At 37.8% G+C, this 21460-nt stretch overlaps 1 protein-coding gene across 1 annotated transcript in view; it reads right to left on the reverse strand.

The window, feature by feature from the left end:
* The window catches only part of LOC150088365 (uncharacterized), an 87297-nt gene that overhangs the window by 40734 nt on the left and 25103 nt on the right, over nucleotides 1-21460 (reverse strand). The window contains exon 3 of the mRNA XM_090370744.1: nucleotides 7052-7224. Within this exon, the coding sequence (XP_090226870.1) occupies nucleotides 7052-7224 (173 nt within the window). The remainder of the gene's footprint in view (nucleotides 1-7051; nucleotides 7225-21460) is intronic.

Raw genomic sequence — 21460 nt, forward strand, 5'->3', positions numbered from 1 at the left:
ATTGCCCTTCACGACTACTAACTTATATATATATATAGCAGACTTTCGATTAACCAGGACACGTCAAGACTCCAAATTAAAAAAAAAAAAAAAAACCAACCAGAAATCAAAAAATTCAAGTAATAACTAGAATAGGTATAAACAGATATTTTGCAAGTCGTAAATAAGTGACAAGCAGCATTATAAATTATAAGTCATCATTGGGAGATCTTGCAATCACCGCTGTCTTCACACCCACCGCTCAAAAAAAAAAAAAAAAAAAACAGAGACAGAGAGACCAAATGTTTAGTTTGTTTTATTGGGTCGCGTCGATTTGTTGTGTTCCATTGCAGCGCAAAAGGATAAATTTTGTTTCGTTATTTATGTCAGGGATGTCGGAATTTTTTTTATAGTAAATTTTTTTTTTTTTCGCTTAGAAATCGCAAAAATGATGGGTAAACGCAAAAGAGTTGCATTTTCAGTTAAACAGAAACTTGAAATTATTCAAAAGTTTGAAAACGGTGCATCTGTTAAATCTCTAAGGAATCATTATAATAAGGATGTATCAAAGTGGCCAAACATTAACAAGTATCACGCGGAATTCAGATTTGTCAATAATAATAGTGGCAATACGTTATTAGTCATTCCCGAGTTACGTAAAACTAGACGAAATAAGAAGTCCTGGAACGTATCCTTACGTATGTCGGGGAGTTTTATATTTTTGGATTAACTGGGAAATCGAGAGTCTACTGTATATATAACTGTTATGTATTATAGTATATGTGAAACGGTATCTCTTTAGAAATACCGTTTCACATATACTATAATACATTTCACATATATCAGCCAGTTACCCACTAATTTAAGTTTAACACCTTAGTTTAAATTATAACTAAGGTGAGATTGGAATTCAATAATTTGGAACAAGCACATGGTATAGGGTGAGGTGTTAAATTGAGGATAGGGAAGGGAAAAAGGAGTATTTAAATAAATAAAGATGAAAAATAGCAATAGAAGTAGGATAGTCTATTTATTTAAATGGGAAAATCCTTCAGCTCCTGCAAATTCTGATTTTTTAATGCAGTCAGGTAGCTTGTGGGCCTTAGTGCTTGAGGGGAACACAAAAATCATTATGATTTTTGCTGTACAAAAATCATAAAGATGGCCACTGATGGCAATACTAAGGTACAGGGAAATAAAAATTAATAAATATATAGCTTAAACGTCAATCCCTTTCTTTCGTTAATACGGATATAGTGCCATAAAAAGGCAAAAAGGAAAAAGATTTTTTGAAGATGAGGGAATGGGAGAAGGGTAAACTGCAACTCGTCTACGACTATCTCAGTACAATAGCTCCAACCAGCACAGAATCCAAAAGGACGTTTTCTGCCACTAATTAAATATGTACCAAAATTAGATCCAGTTTAAACAATAACACCATTGATTGCTTATGTTTCTTAAGAGCTCACTTTATTTGGACAGGAGTGTGGATGCTTAGACAAAACCAAATTTGCAGTTTCAATATGTATATTTTTTTGTTTTAAAAAGGCAGAGACTGGTTATTAATGGACACTGCTTTTTGTGAAGAAATGTTATCAGTGTAGTCCCCCAAGGTTCAATGTTTGGCCCATTGTTGTTTTCTATATTTATTAATGATAATGTTATAGGTACATCGGGCTTAATGTCTAAGTTTGCAGATGATACAAAGGTTGGCAGAGTGGTTAATTTAATGACAGTAATCAGTTTAAGCTACTGCAACAAGATCTAAAATAATTAGGCAAATGGGCTGAGAAATTGGCAGTTTAAGTTTAACATTAACAAATGTAAAGTACTGCATATGGGCAGAAGTAATCCCAAATGAATGTACCAACTGCTGAACTGTCTAGTACAATTCAGCTTAGTAGAAAATGAAAAAGACATTGGGGCAATTGTGCAGATAAAAACTTATGGGGATTTTATCTATGATTTACAGGAACTTTGCTAGCAGGGATAAGGAGGTGATTATCCCATTGTATGGGGGAAGTGGTTAGGCTGCATCTTGGGTAGTACATTGAGGCCTCATTTTAGGGAGGGTGTAGATCTGCTGGAACAAGGGCAAAGAAGGGCAACAAGACTGGAAGGGAATGAAACAGTGGTCTTACTGACCTAGTCTTCAATTTTGCAAATTGCAGCATCACACATGCAAGGTAATCTAATTGAGGTGTTTAAGGCTTTAAATGGAATGGAATGTGCTAGCTGAATGCTGATGGCACCCTTCCTCTTGCTGAGAATACACAAGTGAGCATAAATTCAAAATGAGGAAGGATGGTTGCAGGATAGATGTGTGGAGGTTCGACTTTAACCAGCAGATGATTGATTTGGAGCAAACTCCCATCTGTTGTTGTGGAAATGAGCAGCTCAAATAAATTCAAAGAAGAACTAGTAAGTTACTGAAGTGGATGGACATATGTGTCAGCTTGTCAGCTTTTTTTTTTTTTTTTTTTGGCTGATGCTTTATAAGCTTATTTATGCCATTACTTGTATTACTATTAATACTACTACTAATGATAATAATAATAAAATCTTAAATAATCAAATATCTAGAATATGACAAATGAAACCCCATGCACATTGAATTCTCTATTGATAAAATTTCATCATGATAAAATTTTGCTACCATTAGGGCTGTATAACAGTTTTTCCCTAAAGATAGCTGTGATCCAGTCTGGGACATTACAAACGAAACTGAAAGGAACAGAGAAAATTCCTTTTGTAATATTGAAAATCTAGGATATTATAAATTTAACTAATGGTGCATGGAATGCACTCTCTCAAATGTGAGCAGCAGCAAACGTGTTAAGCAATCAATGAATGAGTGCTGTAAAAATAATAGCATATGAAATTAGCAAATGCTCAATATTGGCACACTTATTAATGCAACAATATTTTTTGTTTATTGTTAACTGCACAAAGTAAAGGGTAGTGTAAAGCCATATACCTACTATACAGTTTTAATTGTTCTTTTTGGCTTTGGAGGTTAGTTTATGTATATGGAATGATAAACTTTTAAGGTTTGTTCTGATTTACAGTCTGGCCCAAAAGTGTTTACTTTTAGGTATGAATTCCAAATTTTTAATTAAAAATTGGAATTTTAATTTTTAACCAAATTTTATGTTGGCTAAAAATTAATTCTGGGACTGCTTCTCAACATTCCCAAAATTACAGCACACAGAATGCATTCCCTCAAATATGTAAACCTATTAAACAGTTTTATTAAATATTGCAAAAAAAAGTAAAGTTACAAATTTGCTATTTTAATATATAGTTTAGTACCTATATTGTACATAAATAAAATAAAATAAAAGGCTAAAAATTTCTTCGTATTTTTTTTTTTTTTTTTTATGAGAACCCCAAACACGAGAGGTATTAGAACCTATAGTACTTAGTACCGTGCTTGGGTTGGAGGTTGAGAAGACAAAAGAAGATATTTGTTGACATTGGACTTGAACTTCTGTAGATTGTAATTTTCAGGAAATATGTATGAAGGAAGGTTGTTCCAGAAAACGGCAGTTGAATGAATAAATGAGGAAGATGAAAAGTTGGTTCTGTGGGTTTGAAGTTGGACAGTAAATGGATGTTGGCTGGTGGCGGCACGTGTTCGGACTGTTTTGAAAGAGAGAGCAGGAATTATAGAAGCCAATTCAGATGAACAGTGCCCATGGAGTATCTGTAGAAGAGGCATGCAGCAGAAACAGTAAGTCTATGAGAAAGCGAGTGGAGAGACTCTGTTAGAGATGAATCATTAATTATGCATATGTCCGTTCTGATATTCCCTGTCAGAGACTTGGCAATTTGGAATCTCCTCTCTTTGATCTTCTCTGGCTTAAACTCTCTCTACCTCATTGTGTCAAATTCATCTGTTGTCTCTACCGTTCTCCCAACTCCACTAATCACAATTCTGGTCTCTTGCCAAAGCTATTTGTATGTGCATACATCTTATTGCAATTGCTGCACATAATAAATAAATACAGGTAACCCTTATATAACATGGTAGTTAGGTTCCTGTAAAATCTCGTATAGTGCGAAACCATGTTGTATGGGACTAAACCAGTACATAAAGGGAGGGTTACATTCCAAAAGCTAACAAAATTACACCATTTTTATTTATAATTACCAGAAACTAAGTTTTTATTAAAAATAGTAATAACTTAACAAATGTCTTACAAACTGTGATACCATTTGTAAGACATTTGTTAAGCATCAGGTGCCATAACGTGGCTTTTGGTTCATCCCACAGCACCAGTTCTGCTTACCAAAAGTGGCCCACTGGGCACTCACATCCTTTCGTCCAGGTTTCGAGTCAAGCAAGCCGGACTTCTCACCCATTTAAAGTTTGAGAATGGGTTGAGGTTGTTTCAGCCCCAAGGCCTCTAATCATTTGCTTTACCCGATGAGACTGATTCCCTTGAGTGGAAGCTATCCTGAGGGAAACCAGCTACTAGATGGTTCGATTAGTCTTCACTCCTATACCGGGTCTGACAATCAATTTGCACATCAGAACCGCTGCGGACCTCCACCAGAGTTTCCTCTGGCTTCGGCCCGACCAGGCATAGTTCACCATCTTTCGGGTTCCAACACATACTCAATGTATGTCCATTAATTTTCTTCATCTTCATCAGTGCTAAACACAATCAAATGAGAACGTTTTCTCTGTTGCAGAATATCTTCGCCTTCTGAACTTTCTTCTGCAGCATCTAGATTTTGTGTATCTTTTGCTCTCTTTAAAAAATTAGTAATCTGGGTTTGTTTGCTTTTGCTAGATAGATCTTTGTAAATTTCATGGTAAGTATGTTTGAAGCTCCCTTTGAACTTTGTGCTCATTTCACAGTTGAAGGATCTGCATTAAAAAATAAGATTCGAATTTCTTGGAAAAATTTATGCCTTCCCTTATGCTTTTTAGTGTAAAATTTGGAGCATCAGAATTTATCTGCGCTATGATCCTCTGAACTGATTTGGTTTACTGCCAATGTCATTTCCACCAAATCCGCTTTGCCAGCCTCTTTTTCTACCAGTAATTCTTGAGCATCTTCAGTAGTCATATCATCAAAACCTTCCCCTCCTACTGACTTAAGTTTTATTATCGCACTGATTCCATTTTCTACTGGTTCGATCGTATTTCCTGAACGACCTAACTCTGGCCATATATTTTATCAACACGCATTTAACGTTGACGGTTTTACTTCTTTGAGTGATAAAGCTATGATTCCAATACAGTCCACAATTGAAAAATGTTTCCATGCCTCTATCACTTCAATAGATTCAGAATCAATTTTTTCCAAATTCCATTGTAACAATTTTCTGATGTAATGAGTTTTAAAGGTAGCCTTGATCTAATGGCTGAATTAAAGAAGTTGTATTAGGTAAGAACATTACTTCAAAGTTTGGATGACTTAAATCTTTTGGCTGGCACGGCACGTTATAAAATAGTAGTAAAACGTTAAAATCTAGATTTGTCCACTTTAAATAGTTTTCAACAGCTGGCACAAAACAATTTAGAAACCATTCTTTAAACAAATCGGCAGTTATCCAAGCTTTTTTATTTGCTTTCCAGTATACTGATAACATGTTTTAATTTACACCTTTCATTGAACGAGGATTAGAGGATCTATAAACTATAGGTTTTATCATGTAAGCTCCTGATGTGTTATTGCACATAAGTAACATTACACGATCCATTGGTGTCTTAAAACCTGGCGCAGTTTTTTTCTTTTTTTGAAATAAACATTCTGTTGGGCATTTTTTTCCCACCAAAGACCTGTCTCATCGACATTGAAAACTTGATGTGATGTGTATCGTTGCTTTTCAATAATTTTTTGAAATTCCTCTGCATACTTCTTGGCAGCTTCATTATCAGCCAATGCATTTTCCCCTTGAATTCTTATGTAATAAGTGGTTTTTAAATCACTCAAACCAATCTTTATTGGCAACAAACTTCGAGTTAACAGAATATTCTCCATTTTCTTTTAAATGGTTATAAATTTTAGTGCATTTTGTTTAATTACAACATTGCTGTCTGATGGGATCCATTTTTAACTGCTATCATCAATCCAAATACTGAGTGCTTTTTGCATTTTCTAAATTATTGGCACTCAAGGACGAGCTGTCATATTTGTGGAAAGGTCCTGCAGCAACAGCAGTTCTAATTTTCTGTTAATTTTCTTTATGATCCAGATTGTTGCTTCATTTAAATTTAAACTTTTTTGTAACGTATGATACCTTTCTCCTTTTTTTAAGACAATCCAAAATTTGTAACTTTGATTCTAGAGAAATAAAGTTTCTTTTGAGCAGTGCTTTTTTTACTTTCTTTAGGCATAATTTAGGGCTGGAATTTAATTCACAACAAAGAAATTATTCCAATAAGGTTCTTAACAACAAAGTTTAGTAACACATACCCAGAAAAATTTATAAACAATCAAATAAAAATCAAAATAACCTTATGAAAACCTTAAAAATCACGAAGTGCATGCTTTGAAGTCAATTTTTTATGATCTCAAACAAGCACAAGTTCAATAGCACAGAACCTAACACGGGAATTTCCCAATAATTTTTTTGCATAACGACAGCAGGTATTCACAAAAGAGGATGGAAATGTTGAAAAATTACATCAAACATAATAGCAGGATTTTCCCGGCACAAAAGTTCGAAAATACTGTGTTATATGAGGTTTGCCACAATTCTCTAACCATGTTAGAGCGAAACCGTGTTATATAAGTACCGTGTTGTGAGAGGATTTGCCACAATTTATCAATCATGTTAGAGCAAAACCATGTCGTAGAAATACCATGTTATACAGAGGTTGCCTGTACAACACCATATTTTGTACAGGCAACCTCCTGTCCTGTGTGTTGAGTTTCTATTATCCAAGAAAGTCGTGGTCCCATTAATCTCTGATAACTAAGTCCACTTGTATTACATTCATTGCTTAGGTTTTTTATTTCAATATAGAATTGTGGCCACAAATAATAAACAATTTCAGTTTAATAACATTAATTTATGAATTTCTTTCTAACATAAAAGAAAATAATCTATTTACCATAAATACATCATCAGAAATTTCCAACCTCTTATGGAAAGGAATGCACTGCATAGCAGATGCTAATGCCTCGCAATCGATAGAAATATATTCATTTTTTCCTGCATCATCATCATCAGTGGTATCATCCCATTCCTTTTCATCAGCAAGCCTAATCTGAGTAGCAACACCACCTGAAGCAAGAGAGAAAGCAATGGAGTGCAACACCTAAGCTATTTGTTAATGATTGTAAATTATTCATATAAATATATATTTATGTACATATATAAATACACCGATGAGCCAAAACATTATGACCACCTACCTAATATTATGTTGGTCCTCCACGAGCAGCCAAAACAACTCGTACCCGGCGAGGCATGGAAGCTACAAGATTTCTAAATGTGTCTTGTGGTATCAACACATAACCAGCAGATCCTTTAACTCCTCTAAGGTCCATGGTTGAGACACCACATATCGGCATTGCTGTTCCAACACAAACACAGATGCTGATGGGATTGATGTCTGGGGGATTTTGGAGGCCAGTGCAATACCTAGAAGTCTTCCTCATGTTCTGCAAACCAGTCTCAAACAATCCAGGCGTGTGGCATGGTGCATTATCCTGCTGAAAGACGGCACCGCCAGAGAGGAAGACTGCTGCCATGAAAGCGTGTACCTGATCAGCAATGATGTTTAGGTTGGTGGTAGACATCAGAGTACCTGGCATATGGATGACTTGACCCAGGGTATCCCAGCAGAACGTCGCCCAAAGCATGACACCACCACCACCAGCTTGTTTTTGTCCCATGTTGCATCCAGGCACCATCACCCCAGTTAAACGACACACACATACTCGGCCATCCACGTGGTGCAACAGTGATTCATCGGATAAGACGACCTTCTTCCAATCACTCAAGGTACAGTTTAAATACTCGTGTGCCCACTGTAGGTGCTGTCGCCAGTGAACCGTGGTTAGCATGGGCACTTGGAGAATGGGCACCTGCTGAAAATGGGGCTGCGGCTACGCAGCCCCATTTTCAGCAGGGTTTGATGTACTGTGTGTGTTGTGACACATTACTCCCGTCACCAGCATTCCAATTACCGGCGAGTTACCCCCACAGTCGCCCTCCTGTTGCCACATACCATCAGGGAGAGCCTTCGCTCACCTCGAACATCGATGAGCTGTGGTCGTCCAACACCTCACCAGCAGTTCATGGGTTTCCCTCCTCAGACCACTTTCAGTAGGTACTAACCATGGCTGACCGTGAGCATCCCACCAGCCTTGCCATTTCGGATATGCTCTGACCCAGTCATCTGGCCATTACAATTTGGCCTTTGTCAAACTCGCTTAAGTCTGCTGCCTTTCCCATCTGAAGGACAAGAGTAACACTGATTAATGGAGCTCAGTATCAGGTGTTTTTTATGCCATGTCTTGACCCGCACACGTGCCGTAGTTCACCTGCAGTTGCTTCAATTTGCATAATGACTTGCTGGTCATAATGTTTTGGCTCATCGGTGTATATTCAAAGAGGCAACTAAATATTAAAAAAATCATGAAATCAATAAAATAACCAATTTTACATTTTCATAATATGATTGGATTTGTAGTAGTAGTAGTGGCATGTGATGCAAGAAAGCAAGTGTACAAGAGTGGACCCAACACCAAACCCTGTGGGACTCCGCTAATAACATTATTCATCAAAGAGCAGCACCCATTGATTACCACCCTCTGTCTTCTCTCACTCAACCATCCTTTTATCCATTGTAGCAATTTACCCTTAACACCATTCTGCTCCAATTTGTACAGTAGTCTTCCAGGCGCAACAGTGTCAAAAGCTTTCCTGAAATCTAAGTAAATGATATCAAAATTATTTTGATATCATTTACTTAGATTTTCTTTTAGATTTTCCAGTTCCTTTGTAACCACATAATAACCAATCAAATTTGTCAGACAAGACTTTCCTTTAATAAACCCATGCTGTGTCTGAATTATTGTTGCAGTCTTGTCTAGATAATCCTGTAATGCATCTTTAACCAGTGATTCCATCATTTTACCTGGAACAGAAGTTAAACTAACTGGTCTGTAATTACTCATGTCACCCTTCAATCCCCCTTTGTGAATTGGGGATACATTTGCACATCTCCAGTCCATGGGAACCTCCCCTGAGTCCAAGGATGCTCTCATAATTATGGCTAAGGGTTTGCTTAGTTGCTTTGCCGCCTCCTTTAAAATAACTGGATAGATCCCATCCACCCCAGGTGCCTTTCTTATGTTTAACTTCAACAATTTCTCCTCCACTTTGCTCTCAGTTATTACAAAATCATTAAGCACACTGCTACAATTTGATAACCTTCTTCCATTTTCAAATTGTAATAATTCCTCACGTGTGAATGTAGATGCAAAATACTCATTCAGTTTGTTTGCTATCTGAGCAGGATCATCAACAGTCGAACCATCGATGTCAAGTGGACCAAGGAAAAGCTGCACTACTTGATTTAAGTGAAAAAATAACAGGATTAAAGCACGAAGATTATGTGGCCTCCCCTGAGCTTGACACATCACCTTCTTCTTCTAGTTCAGAATTTGATGAATGTGATTTTGAAAAACAGCTTGATCACCAAGAAAAAATAAAAAAGAGACTCATTCAAGCTAGTAATACAAGCGTTATTGGTTTAAGATTAACCAGTGATAGCAGGGTTGAAATTCTGTTTTGTTTATGGTAAGGGTAGTCAATGAGAATATATTTAACAGTCAGATTTAAAGAACAATGTGGGCACTGTGGTGGTTTATTTCCTGTGAGTAAATGAAGGTGGGTCAGGTGGGTATGACCTATTCTTGCAGTGAAAGGACTACTTCTTCTCGTCTTGATTAGCGGACACTGGAGCACTAAATTTTCGGATCCTGTTTAAATTGAAAGAGTTCATTATTAGTTTGAGTGCCATAGTTCTGTCCATTTTGATAGGCATGCAGCATTTATGATTGGTGCATAGTCTGATTCTGGAGCAGGGATATTTGTTAAATCTAAGGTGGTTAGTGTCAGACCGAGAGTTTCAGGATCTCTCAATAATCAGGCGGAATCTATTCTCTGATAAATAGCTAATGCAGTGTCTTGGGATATTTTAAACTTTATTAAAAACGATGCCTCTTTAAAACTCTTTGGTCTACCCAAAATAAACCATTCAATTGTTGCAAATTATATCTCGGGAATCTGTGGGATAAGATCATAAAACTATATTCATTTGAAACCTATGTTTTAATACAATAAGAGAGCAGAAACTTATTTTCAAAGGAGAGTGAGTGTACAGACCAATAATGCTTTTCCCCATCGCCCTAGTTCAACAAAGCCAGAACATCTCCGCTTTCACGCCCACGATGGTACTAGAAGGGGATTTATTGCTACAGCGTGGGGGGGACGTTCAGTTGTCCCTGCGAAATGGACATTCCACGATGATTCTATCACTGTGACGTAGAACGAGATAATGTTAGTATATAAGAGATGGGAGGCACCAAGAAAGGAGAGGAGGAGAGACCTTTTAGCTTTTCCAACAGAGAGACTGGCAGGAGAGTGGAACGTCTAGCCGTCGAAAGTCCAGGGTCAAAACGATGTGAAGGGAAGGTTCTGCAGTCGTGTATCGCTCCAGCCTAAAGAACGGCCGAGGAGAAATCAAGACAAAAAGGAAGCATGGCTCAGAAGACCACACCCTAGTTTCTACCGGAGGAGAGGAGGTCCCACCGGCTGTCCTGAAGCAAGAGATTTAACTGGTAAGCCCTTATCTCATTTGTGCGAATGTAAGCTTAGAATATGACACACACAGATACCATTTCAATGCTTCCTTCCTAAATATTTAACCTTTGTGAATTTGATAATAAAATGGGAATTTCTCCCAGAGTAGTTGGTACACAGAATCTTACAGAAAAGTGCTGGGGAGATAAGAACCAAGAGGGGATGAACCTGTTCACATTAGAACTGAAGTAAGACGGCCTAAAGGTGATGAGCACATCAAAAGTACTTTGCCCAAGGTTCTCCCGTTCCAACCGTTTTTGTTCTATGTTGAAGTGTTTTGTGAATTGAATTGTTGTAGCTTGTAAATCTAGAACCAAATAATAAGTCTATTGAAGGAATAGTTCCAGTGATACCAGAATCCAGTATGTTGTAAGCAAATACCATATCCTTGTTCTGAACAGAAACCTAGAAGCTTATATATACACATAATTTTAACTTCTACACAAACCCATTAGATGGAATGTAAATCTGTATGCATGTTTTCTTTTGTGATAATAAATATTGTTATGTGTTACACAATGTCTCATTCTCTCTGCCGGTAATCAAATACACCAGTTCAAACCAGTTCGAACCCAAGAGGGGTCATTGCGGGGGGATCGAGTTGACTTCCTGTGGTCACTCGATCTTTCAAACACAACGCGAATTCGATGCTGCAGCGATTGGGTGCTAGAATAGCATTTAATAGCCGAGAGCACGGATTTTGTCCTAGCCTGACAATCATCTCATTTAGAACAATTGTCATAAGAAAAGTAATACGGCCATAGGTCGAGGGGAATAAACACAGAAAGAGAGAAAGACAAAGAGAAAGAGAGAGCCCCTGACATTAGATTTTTTGCAGCTCTATTAGCTACTTCATCACCCAAAATACCAGAATGTGCTGGAATCCTTCAGAAGGTAACCAATTGATGGCATTCTTCAATTTGCAGTAATAAGTTTCTAATTTCATCAAGAACAGAGTGAAACTTGTCTGAGAAATTACATAATGCCAAGATTGAGCTGAGGTAATCAGTGTAAATAACAGATTTTAAACAACAATCAGAACAAGGATTCTAAAGCTAGTTTAATTCAGATCGAAGGGATACTGAAATAGTGGTATTCAGAAACACTGCAGCTGCTCCAACTTTTGAATTAGATTTAGAACCATCTGTATAAATTGGGAAAAAATCAATATTTTTTTTGGAGTGTGAACTGCACAAAATTGTTTGACATTTGATGTTTGCAAAATATTCTTTCCCCATTGGCAGAGGTAAGTGTCACAGGTTGGTATAGGAGGAGGAATCCATGGTGGTTGAGTGCAGGTTGCTACCTGCTGTATGGAACAGATGGAAACATTGCAAACCTGCATCAGTTCAAGAAGGCGAAGAGCAGCTGGTTTTACTATGCTAGGTTTATTTCTCTAGAGAATTTCTAATGGCAGACTGAATTAGTATGGCTGAATGGGATGTTAGGCAACTTTTTATCTTAACAGCATACTTCAGTAATGGTGTTTTCCTTCTTAAGCAATGTTGTTGTAAAATTAAGGATTATTAATATTTATGTCACTTAATCAGATCCAAAATATTTGATAAAAATTAATATTACCACTTATTCAACTGTCTCCAAAGTTGTATTTGAGGTGTGTGTGTTCTTCCACGGAGGGGCTATGTTCAGCAGTGGTGATATGCCTTGGTACTGCACTTCATTTGTTGTGATATGCTCCGTACATCACCATCTTTCACATGCACTAGGATTATCTTATCATGATTCCAGGGGCTACAGGGTGTTTCAAAAGTGATGGTCAATAATTTAAAGGTGAACTGTACAGACTACAATATGCAAAAAAAGCCTAGTAAACAGGGGTTCTTAAGTGAACTGTTTTCGAGATATTGCACATTTCTAGTTGGGATCTACCACTGACAAGGTGAACTGTACAGAATTGGGATCCACCACTGACTTGTTTGTTTGTTAGGTTATGCTCATTCTCTTCATCATTTCCCCTCTCTTAATGCTCTGTGACGTAGCAGCATACATGTCAAAGGATAGTTAACATGGAAAGCGATTACAGCAACAAAGAGTATACAGACATGCACTTCATGTATAGTAAAGCCAACGGCAGCACACTCAAGGCTGCACATTTGTACCAAGAAGCATTTCCCCACCAAAGGCAACCCAACAGGTGCACATTCATCAGGGTATATCAATGCCTTAGAGAACATGGGTGCTTCGCACACGGAGTACGAGCAGATAGGCCCAGAAGCATAACACCTGATGTTGAGGAAAGGGTGTTAGAAAGAATATCCTGTAACATCTGTAAAATCCTGTGGTGTTGAAACGAAAAATTAAAAATGTATTATCTTATGTTTAATAAAACCACCCTTAGCAAAGGATTCACAACTTTTTTGTGAATCCTTTGCTAAGGGTGCAAATGCCACTGACTATAGGAGCAGTAAAAACTACTGCTCCCACAGTCAGTGGCGGATCTTAACAGAAAATGTGCATTATCTCAGAAATGGTTCATTTGCGGCCTGATGTTCACTGGGACTTTTTTGCTTATTTTGGTTTGTACTTTTTCACCTTTAAATTATTCACCATCATTTTTGAAACACCCTATATATACATGGTGTGGCAATTAAACTCCCAGACTAGTGCAATAAATAGAACACAAAGTGAAGGAGCTGAAAAACGGTTTTATTTCTTTTCAAAGTAATCACCACCTCATTGAATGCACTTATTACACAATTCTAAAATTTTCTGAAAAGAGTCAGCAGAGGCGTATAAAAGATAATGTTCAATTGTGGTCTGGGAAATGCACTTTATTAGTCTTTGAAGCACTTGTATGTAGAACACAGCATTGTCTCTAGAGGGCTGCATGGCGGCAAAATTCTAAAATTTTGAGAACCGTTTTTGAGATAATGCACATTTTCTGTTAAGATCCGCCACTGACTGTGGGAGCAGTAGTTTTTACTGCTCCCATAGTCAGTGGCATTTGCACCCTTAGCAAAGGATTCACAAAAAAGTTGTGAAAAGAAAAATGCATGGGATGCCACAGAAGCCTATGGTAGATATAAGAAGGTCTGTAATCAAGTTACAAAGGAGATTAGGCAATCAAAAGCAGATTACAAGAAATCTTTGGCTGAAGATGCAAGAAAAACAGTAAAGACTTATTTACTTACATACAATCTAAAAGGAAGGGGATGAATCTGATTGGTCCACTTGATATCAATGGTTTGACTGTTGATGATACTGCTCAGGTAGCTGACAAACTGAATATGTATTTTGCATCTACATTCACACATGAGAAATTCTGTGGGGAAGTGGAGGCAAGAAGTTCATTAAACTCTAACAAAGAGCTAAATAATTTTTTAATAACTGAGAGCAAAGTGGAGAAATTGTTGAAGTTAAACATAAGAAAGGCACCTGGGGTAGATGGGATCTACCCAGTTATATTAAAGGAGGCGGCAAAGGAAGTAAGCAAAATCTTAGCCATAATTATGAGAGCATCCTTGGACTCAGGAGAGGTCCCCACGGACTGTAGATTTGGAAATCTACTCAGTGTCGACTGATTACAAACACTCTACAGGGTGTTTCAGTTAAACGTTTCAGAACTTCTAAGAGGGGTAGGGCACATCCCGACAACTCGAAATCACACAGCAATAGATGTGCGAATGTATCCCCCAATTCACAAAGAGGATCAATGGGTGACAAGAGTAATTACAGATCTGTTAGATTAACTTCTGTTCCAAGGAAAATAATGAAGTCACTGGTTAAAGAAGTAATGCAGGATCATCTAGACAAGACTATAGTTATAGTTCAGATAAAGCATAGGTTCGTTAAGAAGAAGTTTTGTCTGACCAATTTGAATGAATACCACAAGGGGGAACTGGATGCAAAAAAATAATTTTGATATCATATCCATGGATTTCAGGAAAACTTTTGATATTGCTGCACATAAAAGACTGCTGTACAAACTGGAGCAATGTGGCATTAAGGGCAAGTTGCTTCTATGGATAAAGGGATGATTGTGTGGAAGAAGAAGACAGAGAGTAGTAATGGTAATCAATTGACATTGCTCTTTGTGGACTAATGTTATTCGTAGAATCCCTCAGGGTTCATCTGACATCCATTTAGGGCTAAAGCTTGAATATTACTTCTTTGTTGGAACAAAAAGAATAGTAACCTCCAAGGTTAATTCCTTGAATGCTTCCCATTTAGAATTTGCAGTGGGTAACATCATCAATTGGTCCCACTGTATAGAATTTAAAAACTGTCTGAGAGAGAGAGACCACTCTAGTCACCTATATGAAAGTAAAAACCCATCCCTTTACCCTTGATGGTAGGTACATCTTTAAGTAAATCCCAATCAGTACACTGTGATCACTGTCATCTAGTGGTTCCTTTACATCGATGAGCCAAAACTTTATGACCACTTACTTGATATGATGTTGGTCCTCCACGTGCAGCCAAAACAGTTTGTACCCGGCGAGGCATGGATGCTACAAGATTTCTAAATGTGTCTTGTGGTATCTGGTACCAACACATAACCAGCAGATCCTTTAACTCCTGTAAGGTCCATGTTCCAACCCAAACCACAGATGCTCGATTGGATTGATGTCTGGGGAATTTGGAGGACAGGGCAATACCCAGAAGGCTTCCTCATGTTCCACGAACCAGTCTTGAACAATCTGAGTGGTGTGGCATGGCGCATTATCCTGCTGAAAGATGGCATGGCCAGAGGGGAAGACCATTGCCACGAAAGGGTGTATATGGTCAGCAATGATGTTTAGGTAAAGTGTAAAGTGTTCATTGTCTAACGGCCCCAGGGGTTTCCCCTATCTCCTTGTTGTGTACTCTGTTTGTGAAACACAGAACACTGTGAAGGCCAGAGATTTTAAAAAGTGTAAGGTACATGTTTGTGTTGTGTAGTGTCACGTTGTTGTTCCTCTGACCTTTTAGATAGGTGGTAGACATCAGGGTGCCCTGCACATGGATGACTGGACCCAGGGGTATCTCAGCAGAACATCGCCGAAAGCATGACACCGCTGCCACCGGCTTGTTTTCGTCCCATGGTGCATCCAGGCACTCACTTCCCCAGGTAAAAGACGCACACGTACCCGGCCATCCACACGTTGCAACAGGAAACGTGATTCATTGGATCCGACGACCTTCTTCCAATCGCTCAAGGTCCAGTTGTGATGCTCACATGCTGATTGTAGGTGCTGTCGCTGGTGAACTATGGTAACATGGACACTCGGAGCAGTCTCCAGCTATGCAGCCCCATTTTCAGCAGGGTTCGATGTACTGTGTGTTGTGACACATTACTCCCGTTAGCCGTAGATACTAACCACAACTAACCATGAGCATCCCACCAGCCGTGTCATTTCGGATATGCTCTGACCCAGTCATCTGGCCATTACAATTTGTTCTTTGTCAAACTCGCTTAAGTCCGCTGCCTTTACCATCTGAAGAACAAGAGTAACACTGATTAACGGAGCTCAGTATCAGGTGTTTTTTATACCATGTCTCGACCCACGCATGCACCGTAGTTCACCTGCAAGTGCTTCGATTTGCATAATGACTCGCTGGTCATAATGTTTTGGTTCAGTCTAGTGCCAATTGTGTACAACAATACCACCTTTTGTGCCCTTAAGAGATGATATCTGCTCAACAATGTCAGCAACATCATAAATTTTCTCCCTGAAAGACACACCCTGGTCCTGTTCCACCTATCCTTCTTACACTATATATTTCCTATTTCCCTGACAAAAGAGTCACTGACAATAATTAGCTCCTGTGGGACCAGTGCAGTCTGCCTTTGAGATTGCCCTGCATTCCCTGATGCACAGGAGTGAGATCTGGTTTTGAGTTGGGCAGCTGAGAGCTTGATGGGCCCCTTTTTTATTCCTTCAAGGGCATCTACCTTACTCTTCATGCTCTCATAGATGCCCAACAGAACGCTGAGTTGGTGCCTAATTTCTTCACACTCTTTGCACTTAGCACAAACAAAGACTTCCTCCTAGGCTATATCATGTCCTGTTCCAGAAAGGTCTGCAAATATTTCACAAGTTGCACATTTTTTAGGCTATAATGCACCGGAGAATTGCTCTCTCTTTAGTTCTCCCCAAGACACAGCACTCCTGCTACTTTTTGTCCATTGCTTTGCTGTTCTAGTCTGGGACATGATTTCCTTTAAATTAATTTAATTGATTACAATGAAAATTAATAAGATTAATAAATTTAATTGATTACTAAGCTAATAGATGCCTAAATGTAGTGATACATAATATGCTATCTAATTTTATATCACACTATATCATAACAATCAAAATGTTAAATTAGTTATATCCATAGCTAAACACAAAAAACCCAACAAGCTACTTATTTATCACAATTAAAACCCTACTATTCATGCCAAACACTGAAAAAATAGCAGTACGAGTAGCGAGTCACAACTTAACTAGACTTGCCATATCTAACAACTCAATATAACAACTATAACAATGACTGTAAGATTTGGATTGATAGAAACATTCGACGTGTATTAAGTATAAATCTAAATCTCTAGCTAAATTAAAAATAAAATAATTTACAATGACAATAATATCAATAAAACAGCAAAATTATTCAAAAACTTATTCGGTTCCTGGAGTTGAAAATTCTCTGTCTAGTACTTGATTTAGTGGTAGCCACATTATGAATTTAAATATGTATTAAAATCACATAAGTTTAAATATCAGATAAGCAAATGCTCAAAAAATTTGAACATTTAAACCAGTACTGTAAAACCAATCCTAAATCCCTATTTTTAAATGCTAATTGCAAACCCCACTGATATGTGTTGTGCTAGAATCAGTCTGTTCTTTTTTCTTTTCTTTATCACACTAATAAAGGTTATTTTGTGTGCATGCATGTGCACACAGTGTTCAAAAGTACAACGAAAATATTCTAGGTTATATTCTAGAACACAAAAAAAAAGTGTCATATAAACAGGTTCCAAATCTGAATACCCGTGAACTGTAGCTGTTTAGATTTTAAAAAAAATAATAAAAAATCGCATGTGTACCTACCCGGTACACACGAGAGATGTTTTATGTGAAAACATCTTTGATGAAAATCAGAACCTTTTTAAAATCTAACTGCCAGAACTGAAGTTATGAATGATGTAACATTTTATGCTCACGCTCGCTACTTATTCTACCAAATAAACGTTTGGAAGAGGTTAGCGAAATTCAAGTCAATAGCCTAATTACCCATTTGTTTAATAGTATAATGTCACAATCATGATTGCAACAATACAAGTATTTGTATTGTTGCAATCCATACAAGTATTTGTATCGTTACAATCCGCATTTTCATTGCATTCCATTGTTAGGCTATAGATTCGTTACATTCCACCATAGATGTTTTCACATCAATAATTTTCTGATTAGTGAAAGGGACTGAATGCCACACTGCTATAGCTGAGTGTTCAACAATGGCGAAATCAAAGGCAGAGTGTTGTCGAGAGTATCGAGCAAGCCAACCTAAGAAAATAAAGATGGAGGTAACAGTGAGTGCACGAGAATGACAAAGACTATCGAGATTGTGTAAAGGACAAACAGAAAATCAAGTGTTGGATTTAGCAGTGCTTTCAACCAGCAATGCCACTCCATCTAACAATGATGTACCCAATGTGAGTATTAATTAGGTACAACGGGGCATTTCTCCAATTGCGGAGCAGATGAGTTTAAATGATCATGCTTCTTTTCCTTACACCAACTACTATTTACATAAAAACGCGCATCGAGAGTTCGAAAGGAGATTTATGAAAAATGTTTTCTGTTCTGTATGCTACATTTGCGATTGTCTATGGTTCGAAAATGATACAAAGAAACCAGCTGCTAAAGACACATCTGATCATTGATACACACTGCATTTCCAGATGTCAACATCGACAGGATCCTTGTGTGTAATAGCTGCAGAGAATCACTTAAGAACAACACCATTCCAGCGCTATCTAATTGTCAAACGACTTTGTGTACCCGAAATTCCACTGCATTTACTGAAGTTGAATTTAGTGACAGAGGCTTATTTTTACTCGCTTATCATTCATGCAAATAAGACGCCTGAGACACGCATACAAACAATATGGCATTCTGGGCCAAGTGATCAATGTGCCTGTTTCAGTCAACATGATGGTCCATCACTTGCCAAGGGAGATTGACGACGATCATTATATAAATATGCATGTAAAATCCAAGAAAATACACAAGCCAAGCTATTTGATTGGGTTAGTAAGAAAGTGAGTGGTTAAAGCATGGCTTCTATATTTGGTCAACATGCTTCCCTATCGAATGTATCAAATCACAATAGATCAGCCATTCTTTGATGACAGTCACATGGAAATTAATTTGGCTAAAGACGACATAAGAGAAGTGGTTCCAATCGAGGAAAGTCTGATCACTCAACAGCAAATGTTGTTATGGAGTGAGGCTAAATATCTTAGAATTGCCCCAGGAGAAACTAAAGTACTGCAAAGCCTACTGTTTGATGAGCACACAGAGGAACTGTCCTTTCCCAGGATTTATCTTGGAGAATTCAGAATGTTCAGAGAGAATTTACAAGTGACTCCATTCATGATGGCAACGAACAATCTCAAACGATCTGACTGATGCGGTGTTACTCCACATGATCTCCTTTATGTAGCAATGAAGATAATGAGCTTGAGAATGAGAGACTCTTTGATGGTGACTTTCAAATACATAGGTAAAGATACAAAACTGACCTGTGAGCAAGTTCAATCCAAAGAATACATTAATAGCTGTATCGAAAACAATGAATTGTTCTTAGGCCTTCCTAAGGACAATTCATAACTCGACCTACTACTGGGCTCAACATAAGCGCGATCTATTCGCCATGATTAGACAGCTCGGTAAACCTAAAATGTTCTTGACTAAGAGTGCCAATGAAACCGGATAATGATGCAAACTCACTAACCTTGATTTGGTACGTAATTTACGAAAATGACGTCAAATGACAATTTCCACTATACATATATCGGCTAATGATGTTCTGAATATGACATCAAAGGCATAATTTCCACTGTACATATATTGGCTAATAATGCTAACATACTAACTTTGGTTCGGTACGTCATATCTGAAATTATGTCATTTCTGTAAACGACGACACGGAAATTATGTCAAATAACGTTGTTTCTGTATCACAAAATCATGACAAATTGGTTCTACTACAGTCCGAAATTTAGTAGGTGCCAGCAAAGATATTTTCACATAAAAAAAAAAAGCTATGAAGTTTTGAATGGTAAAAAATAACAAGCAGACAAATACATAGTGAAATGTTTCAAGATACTAGGTATTTGTCTGCTTATTCCTTTTTTTTTTTTTTTTTTTACTATTCAGAACTCTACAACCATAGTTCTGAAACAGTTCAGGGACAACATATGTTTATGACAACATATGTTCAGGGACAACATATGTTTAGGGGTAGAATTTTTTTCAGCCTGGACTGTACTTGTGAACAGGAGAGATTGCTTCTACAGGGATGGGATACACTTAAATAGAAAGGGTGCAAGAATATTTGCTGATGCTATCGAGGCAGTGTTAGGTGGGTCGGAAAACTGCTAGCTTGGGGGGAGACAAAGACCAATAGATTGACAGTAGCCACTGGCAGAGGTGAAAGAGATTCTTGCACTGCTTCTATTAGAATGAGCAGAAGCCTGAAAAACAAGATGCATGATATTTCAGAGACTGTTGGGAGCCATTGTGGTACAAGTAAACACATGGGTTGTGTTAGAGTAGCTAAGAATAGAAACAGGTGCAGGTATACTTGCGTGTACACCAATGCTACGAGTTTAGTAAATAAATTTGATGAATTTGAGGTATTGCTCAAAACATCAAAGGCAGATATTGTTGGGATATCAGAGACGTGGTGTCACACAGATATAAGGGATGCAGAACTGGAATTTGGGGAGTACAACGTCTACAGAAAGGATAGACAGGATAGGAAGGGGGGAGGGGTTATGCTATTAGTTAAGAAACACATAAAAACCAAGAAAGTGAAGCCAGTCGACATCGCTGGACAGTGCAGTGTTGAGTCAGTTTGGTGTGACATAAGCATTGGGAGTTCAAAATTGAGTAGGAGTGTGCTATAGGCCTAATGACTCTGATGAGTATAATAAGAAACTGTACAGGGAAATAGAGTGGGCCAGTAAATCAGAGAGTCTTATAATGGGAGATTTTAATTTCCCAGATATTGACTGGAATTTGGGGGCTGGTCACTCACACACTAGCAGGGCTTTTGTGGATTTATTGAATGATTGTTTTCTACATCAGCATGTTCGGGAGGCAACTAGAGGAAGCAATACTCTTGATTTGATTATCAGCAGTGATTCTTCATGCATTAAGAATCTGCAGATAAATGAACCACTAGGTGGCAGTGATCACAGTGTGCTGAAGTGGGATTTACTCAAAGAGGTAACTACCATTAGGGGTAAAGGGAAGGGTTATTGCTTCCATAAAGGCAACTACGATGGACTGAGACAGTATTTAAATTCTATACAGTGGGACCAACTGATGATGTTACCAACAGCAAATTCAAAATGGGAAGCATTCAAAGAACTTATCTTGGAAGCTACTAGGCTTTACATACCAACTAAGAAATATTGTTC

Source organism: Mastigoproctus giganteus, chromosome 3 (assembly GCF_048544385.1).
Source record: "Mastigoproctus giganteus isolate SK-2022 chromosome 3, ASM4854438v1, whole genome shotgun sequence".
NCBI classification, from domain to species: Eukaryota; Metazoa; Arthropoda; class Arachnida; order Uropygi; family Thelyphonidae; genus Mastigoproctus; species Mastigoproctus giganteus.